Below are 24,849 nucleotides of genomic sequence, written 5' to 3'. Positions count from 1 at the left end.
ACAATCCAGAAAAATTGGATATGACTAAGTAAACCAAGAAAGAAAAGAAGAGTGATTTTTACTGGGCAGAAGTATGAAAATTATGCTAACCCAAGAGATATTAGGATACCAGATCTAGTAAATAAAAAATAGGCTACCTCATTAAATTTGAATTTCAGTTAAACAATGAGCAATGTTTTAGTGTAAATGCGTCTCATGCAGTATTTGCGACATACTTATACCAAAACATTATTGGTTGTTTATCAAATTCAAATTTAGCTGGACATCAGTACTTTACCTGGCAACTTTAATTTAAGATCAAGTGTTAGTGTACATTGGTGACTGTTTTTTATAGTCACTTAAATACTAAAAATGCTTTGTATGTATTTGATGAGTCATTTTGGATTGACTTGGGTACTCCTTTGACTCAGGAGCACCCAGCGCATAGTAGGTATTTGTGAAGAAAATGAAAGAGAAAGAAAATGACTATGACAAGCAGGGTTGTAGGGTGGCTCAATGGAGGGATTGCAGCTGGGAAACTATCGATATTTACAAGGATGTGAACAAAAAATAAAAGAATGGGAAGGAAACCCAAGCAGTTAATAGTAGTAGAAACCACCACACCCAGGCTGGAGGTTCTAAGCCCCTGCCCTCACCTGTTCTTTTCTGACCCCTTTCCATTCCTCTAATCAGCTGGAAGTTCTGATGTGTTGTGACAGCTGGGGGGCTGGGAGGGCCTCATGGGAACTAGCACTGCTGGAACTGGGAGCTGGGTTCCCAGTACACAGATGGGGAAACACTTTGGTTTTGCACCTTTCTGTCCCATCATTTCTCACTTGTTATCTCCCATGTGACAAATTTAATCAGAAACCAGTTGACAAGGGAGCCTGGGGGAAAGTGGATTGTGGGGTCAGCCCCTTGTGATAATAAGTGGGGAAGGGAAGGGAACAGTCTGAGAAAACATGGCAAGTGATGGACATGGAATTTGTCAGCTCATTTGACAGCTGAAAATACATTGAGACCTGGTTTTTTATCTGGAAGAGAGCTCTGCTTGTATTGCATGGTTAGTTTTTTTTTTTTTTTTTTATGAATATAGGGTGAGGAAAAGGAATGTCAGGTATGACATGTTCCTCTCACCCTTGTAAATGGGTGTTGCCTCTTTCAGAGGCCCTGTTCCCTTGTCTCAGCGTATGATGGGCCTTTGGGTCCAGGACTTTGCCGACTGCTGCTGTGCTCACAGGCCGTCCAGTACCTAGCAGGGAGGCAGGCACAGAGACCTGTCATCCAAGGTGGGTTTGAATAAATGCAACAAGGAAGATGTAAGTCGTGTACTTTTGGGATTCAGAAGATAAGGAGCAAGTCCAGCATCTGGTGGAGAAACTCCCAAAGATTTGATGGTAGAGCTAACCCTGGATCTGGGCCTAGATAGGATTTCAGCAGGCAGAGAAGGGCTGAATTGCACACCAGACAGATGTGAGCACAGGCCTGAGGTGGGAGTCCTCTAGGTATGTCTTGGACGCAGTCTGGCTTAGATGGAGCTTGGGTATAAGTAAGGGGAGATTATCAATAGGCTAGCACTCTGGTCCAAGCTACTATCACTGTTTTCTGGATCTTGGAAGAACCTCCAATTGGTCTTCTCTCTTCTTCCTTTAAACCTTATGATCTATTCTGGCCCAGCAGGCACAACAATTCTCTTGCTTTGTTGATAGTCCCAAGCCCTACCATCTCGTATTGTAAGAGGAAGAGTGTTTAGGGCAGTCTAGAAGCCCCTGCCCTTACCTATTCTTTCCTGACCCCTTTCCATTCTTCTTATCAGCCTTGCCCTCAACCCCAGGTCTTATACTTGCTGTCCCCTCTCCCTGAAATCTTTTCCCCCAAAATTCACATGGCACAATTCATTTCATACATGTTTTTTTGGACTTTTCCTAGAACATATATAATTTATATTTAGGAAAGGAAGGGTTGTGCACATAGTTTTGTAATTTCTTTCTCATTCTGCAATTCATCGTGAACACTTTCAGGAGCAGAATTCTCAACACTATGTTCGGTGGCTGCATTGCATTTTATCACATGGATGCACTGTAATTTACTCAGTCAATTTTCTATTGAACTGTTCCAGTTTATTTTCTGTGTGTGTGATTGTAAATAATACTTTGGGCATCTCTGACACCAAATCTTTGTGTACCTACTTAATTGTTTCCTTATGATAATTATCTAAAAACATACTTGCTGAGTCACAAGATATAAGCATTTTATTTCATTCGTCTTAAATATTTGTCACTCTATTAAGTGACAAATAGAGGTACTGGTTTTTTTTTATAATATCGTCAAATAGATTTCTAGAAAACTGAATCAATTAATATGCCCACCTGAATTATTAGCACAGACTGATAAAAGGACCCTATAGCATAAGCTTGTTTGCATTTTTGATAATTTCAATTTTCTTAAGCAATTTCCAGAAGCCCAGAATTTAGTTGTTGCACCTCAATGTTAGAGAATGACAGCATATAAATTGTAGGTTAGTAAGGGGGTATGTTTCTAATTGCCATTTAGATTTGTGTGTATTTTTCCAAACAGTTCTCTGATGACAGCCAAGTGTCCTACAATTTCAACCAATTTTTACACTATCTACCCAGAGATAGCATCATGTCCCCCAGGTTAAGGGCTCAGTTCTTCAAGACTTCCTTGCATTTCAGATGCCAGTCTTAAGTCCAGGTAGCAACTTGTGCTTCCATGTGGCTGTAAGTCAGGTTCCCGTGACGCCCTCCTTGTGTCTGCTTAATTTGATAGAGCAGAACTTGGGAAACTAGTCTGCCCACAACTACTGGTGAATTACAAAGGTTATAACTCAGGATGGAGGAGATGCATAGGACAAGGCATGAGGAGGGGCTGCTGAGCTTTCCTTCCATCCCTTCTCTGGGGGACCCATGCTCCCCCACTCCACCTAGTCCTTTTGGGTTTTTATGGAAGTTCCATCACATAGACACAAATGATTAAATTATCAACCATTTGGTGACTAGCCTCCTTCCCTTTTCACGAGCTCCAGAGGTAAGACTGAAAATTCTAGCCCTCTCATCACATGGTTGTCTCTACTGGAGCACTGGCAACCAGCCTCCATCCTTAGGTGTGGTCCACAGGTCATCTTGTTAGCACAACAAAAGGAACTTTAATTCCAAAGGATTCAGGAACTCTGTGCCAGAAATGGGACAAAGACCAAGTATATATTTATTATAAATCCCACTATCACAGTGAATATGAAATTCTTTATAATATTATGATAGCATCTAAACTGTTGACCATTTTTGGATGAAAGGCAGCATATATAGAAAACTGATGATGGACTGGGAAGGTAGGGAGAAGTTGGGAAGGTGCAGGAGGGCTGATGGATGTAGGAGGTTGAATCTTAAGAGGCTGTGGCCACAAAATAGATTTTGTGACTCTGAGATCCAAGCAAGCGGCAGAGTTATTTTGAACAGTAACAAGGAGCTGGAGCATAAACCTGTGCTGAAGGTGAGACCAGAGTATTGGAAGTCTTTTATACAAGTGCTAAAATTGTAGATCAGCTGAACTCTTAAAGTGAGTGGAAGTAGTATTAGCATTTTTCAGAAAAGAAGCAAAACCTCCCAATATGTGAGATTTATTTAGAAGAGGCTGTTAATACAGGCTAATACCATCTTCTTTCTCCTGCAGCAGTGGCTTTTCAAATAATGAGAATTCATCATTAAGTGATAGAATTATCTTTTCAGTATATTATTAAAGGTATTTTGTGTCATCAAAATGGTGTGACTTTCTCCAGTAACAAAAAGCGCTCTGCATTGTGACCAGGTTGGTGATTAGTTGCATAGTTATATACACATATGGTGGGCAAAAAGAAAAATGGCCCCCAAAATGTTCCCACCCTAATCCCTGGACCCTGTGAATGTTACTTTACATAACAAAAAGAACTTTGTTGTGTAAAGGTGCAGTGAATGAAATGGACCTAGAGATAGAGATATCTGGGGGGACTTACTTATTATTCTGGTGGGCCAATCGAATCACCATCAGTCTGTGAAAGTGGAGACCCGCTCCTGACTGGTTTAGAGAGTTGTGAAGACTGAAGAGACTTGACATTGCTAACTTTGAGGATGGACCAAGGGGACCATGAGCTAAAGAATGTAAATGGCCTGGAAAAGCTGGGAAAGGCAGAAAAAAATGCCTTTCTGCCTTCAGAAGCACTGATCTCCTCTGAGCCTCTACCAAGGAACACAGTCCTGCCAGGTCCTTGATTTTAGACTCATGTCCCACATCTAACCTACAGGACTGTAAGATGATGCATTGTGGTGGTAAGTCACTGCATTTATGGAATTTGTTATGGTAGTAGAAGGAACGAATGCATCATATGTAAAGATTCATAGACTGGAACTCTTGTGCATCTTATTCTGAGTACATTATACCTTTAAAAATGGCGCAAAAGACGAAAAGGTAAATGGACATAATGGAGAATCCAGAAATAGGTCCACACATACATGGTTTCCTAATTCATGACAGGAATGCAGCAAAATGGATAGAGCTGGAAGGGATCATGCTCAGTGAAATAAGCCAGAAAGAAAAAGAAAAATATCAGATGGTTTGACTTATAGGAGGAATGTAAAGCATCCAAATAAGGGATCAGGGAAAAAAAGTAATTATAATAAAGTGAAAATCAAAATCACCAAACATCTATAAACCAGAGACATTCTGCAGGGGCAGGGTGAAGGGACTAGGAGCAAAACGGGGGTGGGAAGAGCACAAGGGACTAGGGTGATGGTGCATGGGTGAATGGGTGGTGGGAATTTCACGGGGACTGTAACTGAGATGAGAAAACACACATTGTACAAAAATGAAGAACAATGTAAAAAATACATAAAAAAATTAAAATAATAACTTAAAAAAAAAGAAAATACCATGGACATTTTCACCACTATTTATAAAGTGCAAAAAACACAATCATTAATGGACTTCTTTTATCAAAAGAGACACCAGTTGATAAAAGAGAAAACACAAATCGCAGCCTGAGAACAGATATTTGCGGTGTACACACCTAACAAAGGACTTGTGCCTAGAGTATATGTAGGGCATCTACACAGTAAGAGAAAGGCAAACAACTCAAGAAAGGTCCTTTTGTTTCTCATGGGGCGGGAGTGAACCTCTCTTAACCAGAGTGATGGGTTCTGGGGCCAAACAGAGTTAAACAGGCCCGGTTTAGAAGCTAACTTCACTGCTTGCCTCCTCGGGGGTACTGGGTAAACTCATTTCTTCATCTCTAAAACAGCGATGATGATAGCATTTACCACAGAGGGCTATTTAAGGATGAAAGGGGATCATATATGTAAATGCATGTGCCTGGGGAATTAATATTGTTATTATCCAATTCGAGTATTCGTTAGCCACAACATTCCATTCTCAAAGTATTTGGCATATTTTCCTATGTCTTTAATTGTGTGCCTCTGTCTCTGGTTCAGGGGAGGGAGAGAGAGTGATGGAAACACCAATCCCCGAGTAGCCTCTTCAAAAGCTTTCATTTTAATATTGTTCAGCTTGAACCTCCTGTTCTGAAAAAAATGTATCATTTGTTTTTCTTTTTTCTTTTTTTTTTTTAAGATTTATTCATTTATTTATTTATTTATTTATTTATTTATTTATACGTACAAGCATTGGGTACAGTCAGAAGCGCAGGAGGGTGAGAGAATTCACCAGAGCCAGAGCGGGGAGCAGAGCAGGCAGAAGGACCGAAGTACACTGTTGAGGGGAGCAGCGGGTGGCAGGAGAGGTCTGCGCCCCATGGGGGACCCTCCTCCGGTGGCCAGGGAGCAGCCGGGGATCAAACCGGTGCTGCAGAGGCTGCGGGCAGCTTCGCAACCCAGCGCTCAACCGCTGCACCACCGGGGAGGCCCTCATTTGTTTTTCTTATGTGAATGATTTCTGACATTTTATCCTAGAAAACCGCCCTGGCAGCCATGTTGGAAACCGCTGTGTGGAGAGTGCCAGGGTGCCAACTGCAGCTGATGCCCTTGGATCTGTGCAGGAAATGCCTCTCCAGGCTGGGGGACTCCCTGAAAATTTTGGCTCTTCCAGATCCCCACAAGCCTCCAAAATGGTGGTACCACAGAAGTGCTTTTTACAGATCACGGGCATGACCTGTGCATCCTGTGTGTCTAACATAGAGAGAAGCCTGCAGAAAGAAGCTGGTAAGTGATCTACACCCAGGTGAAACTGGGGTGCTGTGTGTAGACTCAGTCATAAAGTAGGGAGCCATGTGCTCTCGGCAGTCTCTATTGACTGTATTTTTCAGTGGCTGGGACAATCTGGTACCAAGTTCATTAATGACAGTGTAGATGTTTGTCTAATGTTCTTGGGCAATTGGCATTGTTCTTTAAGAAGTATTTAAGTTGTTTGAGATAAAGTGTGTTCTTGAGTAAGTTAGAAATCCAGTTTAAAGGTCATGGTACATTCCATGAGTAGGCTCTTTGATTAGCCTGGCCTAGTCATAGCCCTTATTTTTCTCTTCCCATCACATGAACATCTTACTATCAAACGATTAAACAGCCTGCATCTTGTGAAGTTCCAAGTTCAAATATGCTGACTTGTTGTCCTTGTAAGCCATAGAATGATGTGGAAATGGCAACGTTTTGTCCTCTTAAGCTAGATTTCCAGTGCTGTCTCTTATACCTGAAAGTGGAACAAAAGCCTGTCCCAGTTTTTTTTTTTTTTTTTTTTTTAAATTTGGAAACTATCTTAACAATGACTCAATTGCACAACCAGGGTCACTCCAGTGACTTCATGTGTCTTTCTGTTTAGACTCCTTCACCCTGAAAATCAACCCTAAGTTAAGATGACACATGAACCTACTCTGGTTAACTGTGCTTTTTTTTTTTTAACTCTTAAATGACCGTTCTCAAATTGAGGTGTTTGAGGAGTTCCTTTGTAATCTGTGAGCTGACTTTAGCCTGTAATCCCACAGTGCCTGTGTTTCTACTCCTGACTTGAATTCTTCATTTTTATTCCCTATGGCATCCTTTCAAAAGCTCATCATTCTTTTCATTTATTTCAATGAGGTGTTTTTTCCCTCCCTTAAACCAGCACAGCAGTTTTAGCAAGATAGTCTGTAGCAATTTTTCAATCCTAAAGTCATTAAGAACTGAAAGGATCTGAAGAAAAAAGTATATCCTTCATGGGTATACTGCAGACTACATCCCTTGCTTTGAGGTGTGTCCACCCATCAGTGTCTAGTTCTAGAGCTTGACTTGAAGTAGCCACCAGGTCTGCAACATGTGCCTTGTCTGGGAGCTGGGTGGACCTGCAAGAACCCCAGGCCCGCCCCAGACCCATCCCAGACTCACTGAATTTCAACAAGGTCCTCAACTGGCCAGTCTGCCCAGTGTGAGAGACATTATTCTGAGGTAGTGATGTCCCACTTGGCTATTCATTAGAATTATCTGGGGAGTTTCAGAAAGAAAAAAACTAAGGTGACTGGCAACCACCCTGAGAGATTCTGATTTAATTGGTCTGGGTTAAGGGCCAGGCATTGTGATTGTAAACCTTCCTAGGGAGCTGATGTTCAGCCTAGTATGAGAACCGTTGTTCTCGAGTCTTCTGGGGCAGACATTTTTGCGTTAGGTTTTGTTGAACATGTCATCCCAGAGCCCTTGCCCAGAGTGTTACAGCTGTGACCCAATGGTTTCAGGTATTCTCTCCGTGCTGGTTGCCTTAATGGCTGGAAAGGCAGAGGTTAAGTATAATCCAGAAGTCATCCAGCCACTCGAGATAGCTCAGCTCATCCAGGACTTGGGCTTTGATGCATCAGTAATGGAAGACTACGCAGGCTCCGATGGCGACCTCGAGCTGATTGTAAGTGTGGTGGCTGGGTGGATGTGGGTGCTGGGGTGCAGCAGGCCTCTGACCGGCTGCAGGTGTGCTCTGAAGAAGCATGGCTGTGGTCAGGCCACTCCCTCCGCTCCATGCGTCCTGTTTGCTGCTATCATTGGCGGTTTTGTTTCCTTTGAAAACAATGACAATGTGTTCATTTTTTTTTAAGGAATGTCAGTTATGTCAAAAAGTAATATGAGGATCCCACTATATTCAGGGTATGAGGAAGAGGAGGAGAGAAAGGAGGTGGTGACAAGTTGTGGAATTGTTGGAAGAAGAGCAATTAAAAATGGTGACTGTTCTGGGTTTGGTGGCTTGAGGGAGTTGAGTATGAACACACTCCGCAAAGCTGGAGCGAAGCTGGAATGCCGGAGGCTAAGGGAGGGCATTGTTGTGGTTGGCAGTACATTCAAAGATGGGGCTTGTTGGGAGGTGCAGGGGTGTTGAGAAGGTGATTGTTGACCAGAGTGTCCCCTAGTCCTCAGTCACGAATGCCCAGAGTGGCTGGGATGGGGCAGGTTGTCATTTCCTGTTCGTGCACTCTCACCCGTGCACATGTCAACAAGCCCGTGAAGTCAACAGGTGTAGCTGGGCTTCCGAACGTGCTGTGCTCCCAAGCACTTCTGCACAAAGCTCTTTTGTGTAAATAAAAGAAGACTTAGACAAAACCCACAAGGAACTAAATAATGCTCTTTCACTGAGGTAAAAGGGTCTTTTATTTCCTTGCTATGTTTAGTCACTGCCATTGGTGATAAGTAAATGTTTGAAGAAAAGGTACTGAGGACACCAGTGGCACTTTGAGCTCCTGATAAGTGGTGGTATTTGCACAGCAAACCCTTTGCTCTGGTCAGGCCTCTGTGCATATGGAGGGCAAAGTGTAATGTTCACCAGATTTCAGCTCAAACCAGCCCCTGTGACAGGAGCAGGGCCCCAGGTCATGGGGCCATCTCTGCCTGCTCCGACTGCCACTAGAGGGAAATTCTGAATCAGGAAATGTGAAACCTTGTTTTGATTTTTTTTTTTTTAACTAAGCAGTGTCAGTGGTTATACTGTCCTCACATGTGCAGACATTGTGTGTAGGCATTTCTGTCTGTTTCATTAGTACTCTGGACCAGTGGTACTTGGGAGAGTGGATTGTCTGCTTTGTCCAATGCACATTACAGGGACGGCATATCTCACTTGCAGCTCCTTTTTCTCACATTGAGTGGAGTAGCTTGTACTGGGCTTCAGTCCTGGCCCTGTCACTGCGGGGACAGTTGTAAAGATCACCTCATGAGATACCTTGCCACCAGCAAAGACTCAGTCCCAGGCCATCAGCTTCAGACTCCAGCTCTGCCCCATCTGGACAAGTTCCCAAACCCCTTGGTGCTGCGGTTTCTGAGACCAACGCAATATGGTTGGTGTGAGCAGGACAGTATATTTGTGGCATTCTTGGCACATTGCAAGGGTGTAGTATTGCATTTCGTATCATTATTAGGGTGACTGCGAAAGTAAAATGAGAGCTTGTTGCACTGAGGAAATATTTGTGGACTTTATAAGGTTTGGATTGCATTGCCTGTCTTTTCCTGGGGTCCCAAGCCAATGTGATTGTATTCTGATTAGAGATCGTTGATTTTGAGATAATTGATGCTGATTTCAATCTGAGCTCCAGTCCTGTCATTCTGATGTTTATTACCCATCACTGGCTTCCTGTCAAGTGTTGATTTAGCAATACTCTTTAGTTGGGTGTTCAAGAGTCTTTGTGTGGACCCAACTAACAGGGCAGGCTTCCTTCTTTCTGAGTTTCCTGTGTCCAGTCACGCCTGACTGTTGGTAGCCGCCTGAACCCCTTATGCTGTCCTGCCATCTTTCCCCTTGCTTCTTCCTCACCGTGCCCTTACTTCACCTGTTAACACCCTATTATACTTTGGTACCACTTCAAATTCCATTCCTCCATCAGTTACTTCTTCAGTCCTTTCCTCCTATTGATAATGAGGTATTGATGTTTCATCCTTGGAATCAGCAGAGCCTGCAACAGGGAGGGCATTAGCTAGATCAGATGCCAGTGACCCTTGAGATCGTGGAAAGTATTTTGGAACAAAGGATTTTGCAGAGTTGCACATCCTTTCCCTTTTGAGGTAGAGGAACTGCAGGCATTATTACCTGGGGTCATTGGTGAGATGAGAACTGAGACAAAGAATATGAAGTAACTTGCAAAAATCCATCATCAGAACCTGAAGTCAAGTCTCTGTCTGTTGCCATCTGTGTCTGTAGTGATTATCTGTGAGTCCTGTAGTGACCTGGGGAAGAAGGACTGTTTATGTCCCTGAAGCCCCTGAGGGAATGTTTGGGGTAAAAATCTTGCATAGAGCATGGAAGTGAATGTCCAGCGTCTTGGGAAGGTTGTTAGGGAAGGAGAAAAGGCTGGTGGCTGCCTGTTAGGCTAACTTTCGGTGGTGTGCCTTTGATAAGCTCCTCTTGATCCTGGGTAAGGGATTTTTGTCATCCTTTATTGCAGATCACCGGGATGACCTGTGCTTCCTGTGTTCACAACATAGAGTCCAAGCTCACAAGGACTGATGGAATCACCTACGCCTCCGTGGCCCTTGCCACCAGCAAAGCCCATGTGAAGTTTGATCCTGAAATTATTGGTCCACGGGATATTGTAAAAATTATTGAGGTATGTCATTCATTAGCAAAATTATATCTACTTAAAAATAGTAATATATAATTACTGTAGAAAAATGAGAAAATGTAGCTGTACAAAAAGGGAAAAAATGAGAGTCACCTAAAATCCTTCAATTTTTCTGTGGAAATAAAGTGAATCATAAACGGTGAAGGTAAGCAAATATCAGGTAATCTCAGGAGGAAGATCAGTGATTGAGTAAGAGAAAGATGGGGGAAGAAGACATTATTATTTTAATTTTAGGTCTTTTCTGAGAAAAATTAACATCACTAGTATGTGGGGTTAACTTGCGTGATTGTAATTTAAAAGGATTTATATCTGTACTCCAAGTATCTAAGGCCAAAGGAATGTTGGTATTGAAAAAAAAGTATTCTGAGTTTTGCCATCAGGCTAACCCTGTCTTATCATGGGAGGAGTTTGGTCATTTCTGCTTTGAAAAATTAATTAGAATAGCTTTCATGTACTTCCTACCACTAGTCCCTTCCTTAGTCCACAGATACACTGTTTCCTTTTTAAGGTCTATGTTATACAGCACCAGAGGAGGATGAGCATTAGTGGGCATCTGAAAGGGTTAAACAGTTCAAACTGTGCCAGATTAATTTGTAAAAACTAATAGCAAGAAGAAATGAAGTTTAGGGAGAACTGTTACTTTTGAAATTGCTTAGGAAATGAAACATTTTGTAGCAACTTGTAATGTCTTTAGTTTTCTGCTCTTTGAGTGTATGTGTGATTTAAAGCTAGATGCTATCTATTGTATGACCTCAGCAGAGCTCTTGACAGGCAGTGCTGCTGCTGCTGCTGCTATGTGTCAGCCTCAGAGGCCAATAGCATGACTTCGCTAGCAGATGACAAAAGATCCCCAGAGAGGTTAAGTGACTTTGCTAGCTGGGTCTAGCTAGCAGGTTGAGAAGTGACGCACAAATTCAGATCTCGAAGCTCAGCCGCCTTTCTCTTTCTACATATATAGATCTTACCTAACAGTAGTAACACGGGATTGATGTGGCTGAGAGGCAGACAGTTGCTTTAATAGTAGGGAGGTTCAGTGGTACCTTTGAGTGCTTCTTGGTTACCCTTATTTACAATGCCCCTGCTGGCCTCCAGCCCGCTGAGCTTGGGACAGGGCCCTCTCTATCCTTGTTCAAGGAAAATTGCTGATATTTGACCTCTTCCTTTCTTGCATCTCTGAGGCATCATTTCCTAAAATAATTAGGTCAGTATTAGTTGTGAAATGATTTGTGTTTAGACAGTTTTATATGTTCTTTCTCTCACCATAATTTTTGTTTTTTTTTTGTGTAAAATCCATACACCGGTGTTTTGTGGCCCCTCTTTATATTGTGCTGACCAACGGGACACTTCCTGGCAACTTTTCCTGTGTATATTTATAAAGGGTCTCAGAGTCTCAGCAATCAGATCAAATAAGGTAGAGAGGGCTGGAGAGCAGGGAAAGCGACACCAGTGTGCAGTGTGTGGAAACAGCCCAGGTCTACTCTTCGAGAAGAAGCCTGTGCTGGGAGCCTGGACACCCGAGAGCTTATCCAGCGGTTCTGCTAATGCTGTGGCTTGCCCTCCAGTTTCCTCATGCAGAGAATGACTGACAAAGCACCTGACCACTCCATATTTGGGATTTAACTCAAAAATTCTGACTTTATTGCTCTATACTGACTAGCTTTGGAGCCTGAGAAGTTATCTCCTAGAACCTGCTGCCTTTGCTGACATTGGGCTCAGGACTGTTGCTCCTTCTTGGGGGTGATACAGTCTCTAATCATCGATGGTGCTGAACCTCTGACAGGGTGATTGGGAGAAAGATGTCATAAGAGGAAAAACCAATACTGTTTTCTGAGGTGCTTATAGATTCTTTCTAATGTGTAAAGATGTAAACATTCTTTCTACCAGTGCATGTTTTAATCAAGTGCCTTCCTTCTTGTTTCCCACCCCTGTCTTTTTGATAACAAGGAAATCGGCTTTCATGCTTCCCCGGCCCAGAGAAACCCCAACGCTCATCATTTGGACCACAAGGTGGAAATAAAGCAGTAGGTAGAACAGAAAAGATAAAGCACAGCTCTTATCTAAGTGGCTCTCTCTGCCTGGGCTGACTCTGCCTCATTCTGTGCATATTGATGTCCCTGCTGCCTCTGGTTCCCACAGTGCATTCCACTTGGATTAGTTACCTTTACCCTGTGATTTTTTAAAAAAAATTTTTTTTAAGATTTATTTATACAAGAACTGGGTTATAGTCAGAGGAGCAGGAGGGTGAGAGAATTCACTAGAGACAGAGCAGGGAGCCTAACAGGCAGACAGGAGCAGTGGGCGCCGCAGTAGAGGTCTGCTGCGCCATGTGGGATTCTCGCCGGGCCAGCTGGGATTGAACCCGTGCTGCAGAAGCTGTGGACAGCTTCACAGTGTGGTGCTCAACCCGCTGTGCCACCGGGGAGGCCCTAAGATTTATTTATTTATGCATACAAGAACTGGGGTACAGACCAGAGGTGCGGGGGTTGAGAGGATTCACCAGGGACAGAGTGGGAAACAGAACAGGCAGACTGACTGAAATACATTGCTGAAGGGAGCAGTGGGCGAGATAGGAGAGGTCTGCCGCGCCATGTGGGTGGCTCCCTAACTGGCTGGGAATTGAACTCGTGCTGCAGAGGCTGTGGATAGCTTCACAGTGCTGTGCTTAACCCCTTGCACCACCAGGGAGTCCCTACCTTATGATGTTAACCCTCAAACACAGTGCTGTCCAATGGAACTTTCTGTGACAACAGACATGTTCTTTATCTGCATTGCCCAGTATTGGTAGCCATAGCTACTGAGCATTGAAGTACAGCTAGAGTGACTGAGGAACTGAGTTTTTGATTTCCTTTATTTTTAACTAATTTTAAGCCACCTATAACTGGCGGCTAACAGATTGGGCAGCACTTAATTTGGGTGAAATGAAATGTGGATTTTTTTTTAATAATATTTGATACTTTATTTGAATGGATTCTAGAGGTAGGATCTGAGGATAGGAATCGTGATCAAGTGGACGAAAAAAGTGACTTGGGAAACAAGAGACTTGGGTTTACTCATTGTTTCAGATGTTACTTATTCATTCAACAAACATGAGGCTGCTCTTCTGTGAAAGGCACTGTGCCAAGCGCTGGGGACAAATAGAACTTCATCCCTAACTTAGAAGGACCTATTCTCTGACTGAGAAAGAGTGACAAGCAGTGGTTCAAGTGAGTTCTTGGAAGACTGAGAAAATGACAAGCAGGGACACATGAGTTGAGCCTCAAAGAACAAGTAGAAGCTGCCAAGCTGCAGGTGTGGGTGGAAATCATACAGAGGCTCATGTGGTTGCTATAATGGGCATATTGAGAGGACAAGAGGCACCTGCAGCAGAAACCTCTGGAAGCTAGTTAGGGGCTAACACTCAGGCCCTGGGGCAGCAGCCTGAGGGTGTGCGACTTCAGTCTTACAGGGAGTGGTTTTCAGACCCTAGTTGAGGCACATTAGAACTTCCACAACCACTTGGTTGGGATGTCATAGAGGTAGAAACTAATGTGAAACCACAGTTGACTTCCTTTCCCCCCAATTCACTGACTCAATTTTAAGTAATAGTTTAAAATTGAATGTATAAGTAAGTTTATACTAATAAAATACTGCTTCTACCTACTTTTTTTTTATTTTTTTTATTTTTATACTAGAGCTGGGGCACAGGCCAGAGTCACGGGAGGGTGAGAGGATTCACCAGAGACAGAGTGGGTAACAGAACAGGCAGACTGAAATTCACTGCTGAGGGGAGCAGTGGGCAAGACAGGAGAGGTCTGCCTCGCCATGTGGGACCCTCCCTGGCTGGTGGAAATCGATCCAGTGCTGCAGAGGCTCGATCCTCCTGCTGCGCCACCGGGGAGGCCCACCTACATTTTTTAAGTCTGTGTAAGATTGCATTTAGTGAAAGGATCTGTAGACAGTCATAGGCTGAGCAGGTTAAACCTTTTTTGGGGCTTGAGTCCCAGCGTTTAGGCCTCGGTTGCCTCCCCTAAATGTTGGAGGTAACGTCAACCACAGGCAGGCAAGTACTGGGTTGACACCACTCTGCAACATCCTTGCCGTGATGTTTAGATTTTCAGATGGTGTCAGAGAGCCTTTATTTCATTTTAGTCTTTGGCGGTCTGTCTCAGACAGGTGACAAAGGCAAGTCTTAAAGGGAGATCACCTGTAATCCAAATGACAGGCAGTATCTAATATGTTGGTGTTGCTGCTTTCATTTCCAGGTGGAAGAAGTCTTTCCTGTGCAGCCTGGTGTTTGGCATCCCTGTTATGGGTTTAATGATCTATATGTTGATACCCAACAGCCAGCCCCATGAATCTATGATCCTGGACCACAACATCATTCCAGGACTCTCCATTCTAAATCTTATCTTCTTTATTTTGTGTACCTTTGTCCAGGTGCGTATCAGAAAGGGGCAAACCTCTCCCTCCAGGCCTCTGTGTGGCCAGCACATACCTTGTCCTTTTGTGCCAGACGCACCCCTCCAGCCTGCGTGAAGTGGTGCTCTCTCTCAGCTCTCCTGACTTAACCTCAGTCAGTTGCTGCATTTTTCTGTTTTATGACCAGCAGAGGGGGGTATCCTCTCACATGGGGCACTAGAAAGGTTCTGAACAGTTAATTGCAGGTACTCAGCTTTCCCTGGAATAGCAACCACCTTGCTGCAAGGATCAGGGAACCAATTTGTCTGCAGTTTGCTTACTATTTAGCTTGATTAACCTTGGTTGTCACAAACTGCAGCTGGGCCACTTTGGAGCTCATGCTTCTCTTTAATGTCCTATATCAAATGACAGAAATGTCATCTGAGGATGACATATAATTTAAATGTAATTGAAAAAAATACAGGCCTCTAGTTTCATTTCTACTTTGGGGGCAATATGAAAGGAACCAGTGATATTTCTGATGGGCAGTGTGCCCTCTGTATATTTTAAAATATAAAACTCTTAACTTAATGTTAGAATGTTTAGTTTAGGACTATCTAGGGCCAAGTATTTGTAAGCTGATTTTGTTTTTTTTTTCCTTTCTGTATATTCTTCTTTACTGCAAACATAGTATACATTTATAATGAACATCACACTATTCTGAAATATAAGCAAAAAGGGGAAGGCATTCTTTTACTAATCACACACTGCCTCCAACCCAGTCTCTCATTCTCCCAGGTTAACTTAATATTATCAATAGTTGGGTGTTCATTTTTCCAGATCCCCATCTATATAGGGGAAAATCCACGTTATGTGTGTATGTACATGTTCACGTAATATAGATACAGACTTCTGACATGGGACCATACTAGATAGACTGATTTATAACTGGCTTTTCACTTAACCTTATACTGTGGACATCTTTCGTGCTAGTGGTTTATAGTGCCAGCGCACTCTCTTTAGGGACTGCCTAGCCCTGACCACAAAGTAAATGAACCATGTTATTCACCTGTGATTACTATTATCTTATTGATGGACATTGAGGTTCTGTCCTCTGGGTTTTAAATGTCTCCCCAGCCCTTGATCATCTGTTTAGCCCTGATCATCCAGTGGCCAGTAGTTGTCAGGATCAGGAACTACACTTCAAAAAATATCAATTACAGAGGAAAACATCATGTCAGAATTGTGTGTGAACCTGGAGCATTCTCACTCCTGAAGGGCCACCGGCCTCTGGGTACTCCTGGAGGTCTGTACCCTGCTTGTCATAGTCGCCCCCACCTTCTCCTGTCTTCCAGTTCCTCGGTGGGTGGTACTTCTACGTCCAGGCCTACAAATCTCTGAAACATAGGACAGCCAACATGGATGTGCTGATTGTGCTGGCCACAAGCATCGCCTATGTATATTCCCTCATCATCCTGGTGGTGGCCATAGCTGAGAAGGCTGAGAGGAGCCCCGTGACCTTCTTTGACACGCCTCCCATGCTCTTCGTGTTCATTGCCCTGGGGCGTTGGCTGGAACACGTGGCAAAGGTAACTGTAGCTTCAGATTTAAAAAGAGTCCTTTCTTTAGTAATTCAAATCTTAATTCATTTGAACACCATGTTTAGTATTACTAATTATGTACAATCTAGAGAAAGACTTAAAGAAATGTGAAACCTCTATATAATTAGATGATCTGATCTCTAATCTCCAAATTGGTGACGACTTCTAAAACCCCAGCTAATCTGGTTAATTATTTAAACTTTTGTTCAGGTGTACTTTGCAATGGAAAGAAACCTGGATTTCAGATCAGAGTTCACGCCATCTCTTAGAGCATAACTGAGTACATAGCTTATTAGTCTAGAAATCCACATTTTTATTTTAAGTTCATGCCATTTTTAACACCCTACCTTGTACCCAGTATTTAAATGTAGCCTATAAAAGAACTCAGGCCCTAAAAGAAATTGGATTGATCCTAGAAGAAAACAGTGGGCACCTTGGTAGTGCTTTTCCAATCTGAAATGTAATTCATAGAACTTAGTGGCTCGAACATTCAGTATGGGGAGGACATGGCTGCATGACAGTGGACAGTGAGTGACACACATTCTAGGGGATCCTTTGACATGCAGTGAGGCTATTAGAGGGGCAGCTGCTTTCTGCAGGGGTTTTCTCTGGTCCTGGCCTGTGAATGTCAGTCTGGTTTGCACAGACCAACTATGACAGCTCTTATTTAGCATTCTGGTTCTTTCTTAGAGCAAAACCTCAGAAGCACTTGCCAAACTCATGTCTCTCCAAGCCACAGAAGCCACGGTTGTGACCCTTGGTGAGGACAACTTAATCATCAGGTGGGTTATCCTCATCAAAAATCCTTGGTCAGTTTATATCAATCTGTACTGTGTCAGATCCCCACCATGTACATGACAGGACACTAGACCTTGTGAGGGAGGACGAAGAAGACATGTACTGAAAGAGCCTGCCTCTTGATCCAGTTGAGTGAACAGGGCATTTACATACTAAGAGGTAAGCGAGAGTGCAGGGTGCTGTGTGTATGCCAAATGACCAGTGAAAGGTACAGATGAGGATTGTTCAGAATTTAGAAGAGGAATTCTAGTGGTGGTTGAGGGAAGCTTCATGGAAACGTGGATCATGAGCTCAGCCTTCCTTGGAAGCTTTGGGGGATTCAGACAGGCTGGGAGATAAGGGCTTCAAATTGCCAAAGAATAACAATGGGAGTAGTATTTTCCTTTATAAACTTGACAGATAAATTAATGATAATTATTATCATTATCTTTGGAACTTACATAGCATTTACTATGAGTCAGGTATGAAAAACTTGATGAAGAAGAGCTTGTTATTACCCTTATTGTACAGATGAGGTAACTGAGTTTCAGAGAAGCTAAGCAACTGGTCCAAGGACATGTAGGTATTAAATAGTGAAATTGGGATATGATCCAGGCTGTTGGTTCAAGACTCCAAATTCTTAATCCTTACGTATACTGACTTTTAAAGCATTTTAAATAACGTTGACTTTTTTTTTTTTAAAAAAAACAAATGAAGGCTTCTGTATTTCCCTGTCATATTCTAGGCAGTGGTTATTTATAGACCTTTTTCACATTTCTGAACTCTCTCTGGTCCCACCACTTTTCCCTTTAGCCTGTGATCTCACTTCTGATTATTGAAAATAGGGACCATTGGATGGAAAATCCATCTATTTCCTGTCACTCGACCTACAAAGCTAACCTTCCCCACTGCACTTTTTCTCCCACCTGCCCTGGTAGGAGAGTTGTCTCTCCCCTGGGCCTGTGCTCAGGAGCCTTTCTCTGTTAATTTCTCATTGATCTTCAATGGCTCTGTCTCTCCTGCTTCTTACCTTCCAGTATCACATACACTCCAAATGCTCCCCTTGTTAAGACAGACCTTGTACCCTGTCCTACCATCTCTTGCCCATTTGCACGCTGTTGCCACTGCAACACTGGGTGTGTTGTGAGAGATGGCCTCTGAGGGCTCACTTTGTTGAGTACATGAATCGGTGGTGAGACATGAATGAATAAAGTTAATGAGGCACAGGCCCACCGCAGCGCAACACCACCAGCTTTTGCCTGGGTGCTGGCTTTTAAGTAACCCTCAGAAATTCATAGTGTTAGCTGAGATTTGAGAAATACTGTCTACTAGGTACACTACTTAGCACTTCACATAACTTACCTAGCTGTGATAAATAACTACCCTGTGAGGTGGGTGCTGTCATAATCCCCATTTTGCTAGGAAGAATCTAAAGTTCAGTGAGGCGAAGTAACTTGCTCAGGTCCATGACAGGTTGGGACTGAAGCCCTGGAGACACAGAGCTACCCTCCCAGCCACCCCCTGACTACCTCCCTCAGAGGACCGGTGTGCCATAGCTGGTGGCATTTGTGGGCCCTCACGCCCCCAACTGCTTTGCTGGCCCTGCTGTAATTATGCATCTGGGTTACTTTTTTTTTTTCCTTATAAATTGATGACATACAAGTTTCTGAAGTATAAAAGCATTGAATAGAGTCTTGGGCAGCCGCAGCTATCCTCTGTCATTCAGAAGTGCTTCTGATCGGCTGAACCACAAGGCAGAGCACTCTGCAAGAAGACAGGCACCTTGTCAGATGCACAGACCTGATGAATTGCTAAAGGAATGTGGGGCTGCATCAGTCATAATTCATTTCTTCTCCAAAGGGGGTGATTGATTTGGGGTTATGGACACTATGGGCCTGGTTATTAATTGTCATGATGGGGAATTACCATTTTTAAGCTAGGAGCCCGAAGACCAGAGTTCATTCTGACATTGGCTCAGATGGCTGTATATTTGCAGCACATTAGTTATGTTTGTCAAACAGGGTGGGGATTTTACCCCACCTTCCTGAGAAGGTGCTCTGGCTTCTGGGAGGACCAGGAGCCCTGGTCATATCCTCTCTCCCAGGTCAAGGCTGCTGGCTCCACCCCCAAGGAGTCCAGTCTGTATCGTGAGGTGTGCTGCCGAGTGTGGAGGGGTCTGTGGCACTTTCTGAAGGCCTCCCAAGTTTCACTCCTCAGCTGTGCCTTTCAGTGAGACTCATTCCTGTCCCTCCATCTATCTGCTGGAGACGCCTGTCCTTTCTCTTCACCTCAAGTCATGGGTAATAGAGCATCTGCATGTGAGCTCACTTTGCTGGCCCTTGCTTCCTTCGTGACTGCTGTGGGCTTTTTCATGGACTTTTTTCGCTCACCTCATTCCTTAAATATGTGTGATTGTTGGGGTTTCAGTGCTGGCCCTATTGTCTTGGTATGTCTTAGGTACATCTCTTCCCCATGTCTTCAGATACCCAAATGTGGAGATGATTTTCATACCCACCTCAGACCTCAGCCTGTTGGACTCTTTCTCATGGTTGGCTCACAAAGTCTCAGAGTCAACCTGTGTGTGGCCTTCCCATCTTCTGCCCTTCTATATTCTGCCTCTCTTCCCCTAGCACCCGTCTGTCTCAGTGGATGAACCATCACATGCCCACTCCAAGGCAAAGCCCTGGGCATCTGCCTTCCCTCCCCTGCATATACCCAGGCTCCATCCTCTTGATTCTAGCTCCATGACCTTGGTGCCCCTCCCACGGCCCCCACTCTTGCTCAGGCCACCACTCTCTTTCCCCTAAAGTATAGCAGATTCCTCATGACCTGCTTCTAGCCTTGTCTCCCTCCAAATATTTTTCCACATTCAAACCAATGATATTTTGGAATCATAGCTCTAATTGTGTTACTCTGTAGTTGAAAATCCTCCTACAATTCCCTGTTGTCTTGTGTTTTTCTCTCAAAGGACACACAGGATTCTGCGTCTGCCCCGGGTGTCTCTTGTCCCGTCCTTCCTCTGTTGAATCCCAGCTGCCTACTGGCATTTCTCAGAAAGAGGGTCTCTTCTCCCTGTGCCTCTGTGCACACATGTCATTCCTCTTGCTGAGTACTTTTCTTCCTTCCAGCTCACTTGTCTCCTTGTTCATCAGGTCTCAGCTAGGATGTCATGTCCTTTCCTGTCCCCCTACTACCTGGCTCATTGCTCCCCAGTGCTCAGAGAGCTCAGTCCCTCTGTCACCTGGAACATAAACATGGTGGTCCTCAGACACCTACACTGCTTAGCACTTCACATAAGTTACCTAACTGTGATAAGTAACTACCCTGTGAGGTGGGTGCTGTCGTGGAATGAATGGTATGACTGTCAAATGTTAGAGAAATAAATTACACTCGTGTGTAAATAAACTCATGTTTATAACATTACAAGACCTGCCTGTCTCCCACTTTGAAGTCTTATGTTTTTTATAATTGGGGAAACAAAATTGCAAGTTATTTCTAGGCAGTGGCCATTCTATTATGTTCTTTCTTTGTTATTTTGCTTTGTGTTAGATGAGGGAAGAGAATAGAGAAGAGGAGACAGGTGAGGTAGAAACACTTAAAGCTGAAGAAATACCAGGGGACATTGTCTTTCAGTGGCATGTATTTCTGTAACTTGGCGTTTTGGGTGGATTTAGCTTCTGAAGAAGAAATGCTGCTGGGAATTCCCCAGAACAAACCACCATGTCTCCCATGAAGTGCTATTCACCTTAAATTAAGCTCATTAGAGTGAGAAAGATGTGATTAATTCAGATCAAAGGGGAGATTCAAAGTTAGATTAGGCAGGATTAGCGTTACTAAAGATTTCTTAGAAAGGCACTCCACCAGTCGAGTGTGCCAAGTGTCACCCTATGAGCAAGCATTTAGAGCTTAGTAGTTAGGTTGTTCGGGAGGATAAGGTTCCGCCTGTCAGCGCTCTGAGTCCTCTTTTCTGAAATGAGCAAGTGCTTCCCCAGACACAGGCTTCTCTTGTCAAGCGGAGACCTACCTTTCTGGGAGATTTAAAAAGAAGCAGAGAATATTTTCAAGATGTCGGGATCTCCCTGTCTCTTTGTCTACCACATTGCCCCAGACAGACTGACACTCTAGGACACTGCCTGTGCCCACTTTCCCTTGAAAGATTTCTCTTTTTCAGTACTACCTTTATTTTATTCTGGCCATTATTGAACTTGCATGTGTCAGTCTGCTTTCTGCTCCTCTGCTGTAACCTCCTGAGAGGAAGGCTCCTCTTCTTCCTGTTCGTAACCCCAGTGCCTATTACAGAGTCCGTAGTGAAAATATCCATCAGGTGATAGCAGCCACCATATTACCTGGACACTTCCTGTACATCAGCTGTGTGTGTTGCTGAGCATTTGACATGCCTCATCTCAGTTAAAACCACCATTGTAGAAAGGCGGACACTGTGGCAATGAACCAAGTTTGACCCAAAATCACATGCTGTCCTGTGACTGGCCAGCACTGTAACATGGACCCCAAGCGTCTGAGGTCAGGGCCATCTTGTCATGCTCACTGCTGTGTCCCAGCACCTGGCACACTCACTGGTTCACATGGCACTTGGTGTTGGAATCTGGCATCGGCCAGAGCAGCATGTGCTCACATGAGCCTGCAGGGAGGTGGCGGCCTTCGTACATAGACAGGTTCTTGAATCCTCACTACTATGTAGAGGATGCTCCTGAAGTTTTTAAAAAAGAAAATATTGATGCAATATTTAACATCTCTGTCTGTACATGCTGGTTCCAAAGTTTTACATATTTATGCACAGCAACATTTAAAGAAATGGGCATGGGTATTTGATTTCATGCCTCTCCTACAAGCATATCACCTCATATGCTTGGGGAAGATTCAATGAAATAAAACAGAGAAAATTATATAGTACCTGTACTCAGTAAATGTTTAATTTCCCTTCTCAAATAAGATGACTTTTTGTACATTCTGTGATAGTTTAGATGTAATTGTAGAATAAAAAGGATGTTTGAATAGCCCCAGAGCCCTGCCTGTTCTATGTGCCTGCTCCTCTGACTCCTCTGCCTTGTTCATGAGCCCCTGTTAAATATGTAGTGAAGTGAATGGGGCCCGTGTCATGCTGTTAGAGAGATGCTTTCGAAGCCTAATGCCCCCTCTTGCTTTCTCACTCTGTTCTCCTCATTCCATTATACGTTACTCTCTGTCTCTCTGGGATCATCCCTCCAGCAAACAATTCACAATTTCCTATCTTACTCTGCTCCCTCTTCCCTTTCACAGCACTTCTTTTAAAAGTGGTCCTCGGGCCTCCCTTGTGGCACAAGGGGTTAAGAATCAACCTATGTCCACAGCCGCTGCGGCATGAGTTTGATCCCCGGCCAGGGAGCTACCCATACAGTGCTTAGATCTCTCCTGACTCGCCTGCTGTACCCCTTGGCAGTTTATTTCAGTTGGTCTGCCCTTTCTGTTCCCCACTCTGTCTCTGGTGAATCCTCTCACCCCCTACACCTCTGGTCTGTACCCCAGTTCTTGTATGCATAAATAAATATATCTTTAAAAAAAAAAGTGATCTTAGATGCTTTCTCCTTCCCCTCTGCCTCCATGAAATTTTTTTTTTTAAGATTTATTTATTTATGTATACAAGAGCTGGGGTAGAGGCCAGAGATGTGGGGGGTGAGAGGATCCACCAGAGACAGTGGGGAACAGAACAGGCAGACTGACCGAAATACACTGCCGAGGGGAGCAGCGGGCAAGACAGGAGAGATCTGCTGTGCCATGTGAGTTTCTCTCTGGCTGGCCGGGGATCGAACTTGTGCTGCAGAGGTTGTGGATTGTTTCATGGTGTGGTGCTTAACCCCTTGAGCCACCAGGGAGGCCCAAGCCTCCATGAATTTTTGACATTGCTTTTGCCAAATACATCAAATAAATCTGACCATTTTTTTTTTTTTAATCTTCATGGCAGCCTCTCATCAACATTTTTCCTTTTTCTCTCTCTCTTAAAGTCTTTTCTTTTTCTTTTTTATTAACATATGCACATTCACTGAAGTAGACAAATCCTAAGTGTAGAGCGTGATGGGTTTCACATGTGTGTGCATCTGTGTGGCAGTGTCTGTGGCATTTGGTTCATTTGATGGCACATCCTCCCCTTTCCCTCCTGCGTCAGTGACTTGTCCTCCGCCTGCTTAACCTCCAAATCTTAAAGTGTTCCGGGGCTTAGTGCTGGGGCTCCTCTTTTCCAGTTATACTCCTAGGTAAGCTCACACCATCTATATGTGACAACTTTCAGATGTGTCTCTCTGTCTCTGACCTCCTCACTTGCCAGTCTCATCTTTTCAACTCCCTACCTGACACACCATCGCCTCCTCTGTCTTGGACTGCCACAATAGCCTGACTCTTCTCAGCTTTTATTATTGCCCCTACAGCCTATTCTCCTGCAAGAGCTAGGGGATGACTTGAAAATATGAATCAGTTAATATCACTTTCCTACCAAACACCATCCACCCAAAGCCCCCTCTCTGTTCTGCAAGATCTGACATGGTCAGACCCTTTCTGCTTCTTTCTGTTTCTCAAAGGCATCTTTCCTGCCTGCCCCAGGGCCTTTGCATTAGGGCCTGTTTCCCCAGAGCCTGTTTTCTCTCTTGAGTTTTCTTTCTCCCACACGTTGAATTCTGTTGTCACCCAGGTCTCAGTTCAAATGTCATGTCCTGAGAGAGGCCTTTCCCAATTCTGTCTTCCTCCCCACCACATAAAGAAGCCCTCCGGTGATGTCATCCTGTTTATTTTCATCGTGGACTTGATACCTGGAACCATCTTGTTTATTGTCAGTTTCCTTCACGGAACTTGACTTCATGAGGATTGGTTCTTTGTTGTCCTACTCACAGCTATGTCCCCAGTGCCTAGTACAGTAGCTGCAAAGTGAATATTGACTCAGTCTGTAACTGAATGCATGAGACAAATACTGCTGGTTGGTGTAAAACAAGTATAGTCTCAGTAGTCCAACAGTTTGTCTAGAACCTGATGTGGGGGACAGACCAGGAGGGTGAGCTCCTGTGAGTAACTTGAGTGGTATTTTTTTGCAGAGAGGAGCAAGTGCCCATGGAACTGGTGCAGCGGGGTGATATCATCAAAGTTGTCCCTGGGGGAAAGTTTCCAGTGGATGGGAAAGTGCTGGAAGGCAACACTATGGCTGATGAGTCCCTCATCACAGGTTAGGTGACTCATTTTGCATTCCCTTCTGGTGGGTGTCTCAGCAGTTATCAGGTCACATGAATGCTGACTGGACTTGATATGTGGTGGTTGGTCTCTGTTCTCTAGGAGAAGCCATGCCCGTCACTAAGAAACCCGGGAGCACAGTCATTGCAGGGTCCATAAATGCACATGGCTCTGTGCTCATTAATGCCACCCATGTGGGCAATGATACCACTTTGGCTCAGATTGTGAAACTGGTGGAAGAGGCTCAGATGTCAAAGGTAATGAAGAAATTTAAAAAATAATACAACTTCATGTCCTCATTTTAGAAATAATTCCAAGAGTTCTGTAGAACCAGGCAGACTTTATTGA

At 43.9% G+C, this 24,849-nt stretch overlaps 1 protein-coding gene across 4 annotated transcripts in view; it reads left to right on the top strand.

Annotated features, from left to right (window-relative positions):
• ATP7B (ATPase copper transporting beta) overlaps positions 1 to 24,849 on the top strand; it is a gene marked incomplete at both ends in the record, with an annotated part of 73,312 nt that overhangs the window by 35,043 nt on the left and 13,420 nt on the right. For 2 of the 4 annotated variants that reach the window (XM_084235800.1, XM_084235799.1), the window contains 9 exons: positions 5,937 to 6,185; positions 7,682 to 7,845; positions 10,361 to 10,522; positions 12,482 to 12,558; positions 14,779 to 14,953; positions 16,270 to 16,503; positions 17,206 to 17,297; positions 24,369 to 24,496; positions 24,604 to 24,758. In XM_084235800.1, coding sequence (XP_084091926.1) covers positions 5,937 to 6,185; positions 7,682 to 7,845; positions 10,361 to 10,522; positions 12,482 to 12,558; positions 14,779 to 14,953; positions 16,270 to 16,503; positions 17,206 to 17,297; positions 24,369 to 24,496; positions 24,604 to 24,758 — 1,436 coding nt within the window. The remainder of the gene's footprint in view (positions 1 to 5,936; positions 6,186 to 7,681; positions 7,846 to 10,360; positions 10,523 to 12,481; positions 12,559 to 14,778; positions 14,954 to 16,269; positions 16,504 to 17,205; positions 17,298 to 24,368; positions 24,497 to 24,603; positions 24,759 to 24,849) is intronic. The other 2 variants (XM_084235801.1, XM_084235802.1) reach the window with 2 other exon arrangements.

This window comes from Talpa europaea, assembly GCF_964194135.1.
Source record: "Talpa europaea genome assembly, chromosome: 6".
Classification (NCBI taxonomy): domain Eukaryota; kingdom Metazoa; phylum Chordata; class Mammalia; order Eulipotyphla; family Talpidae; genus Talpa; species Talpa europaea.
This window is presented reverse-complemented; position numbering and strand designations above follow the sequence as displayed.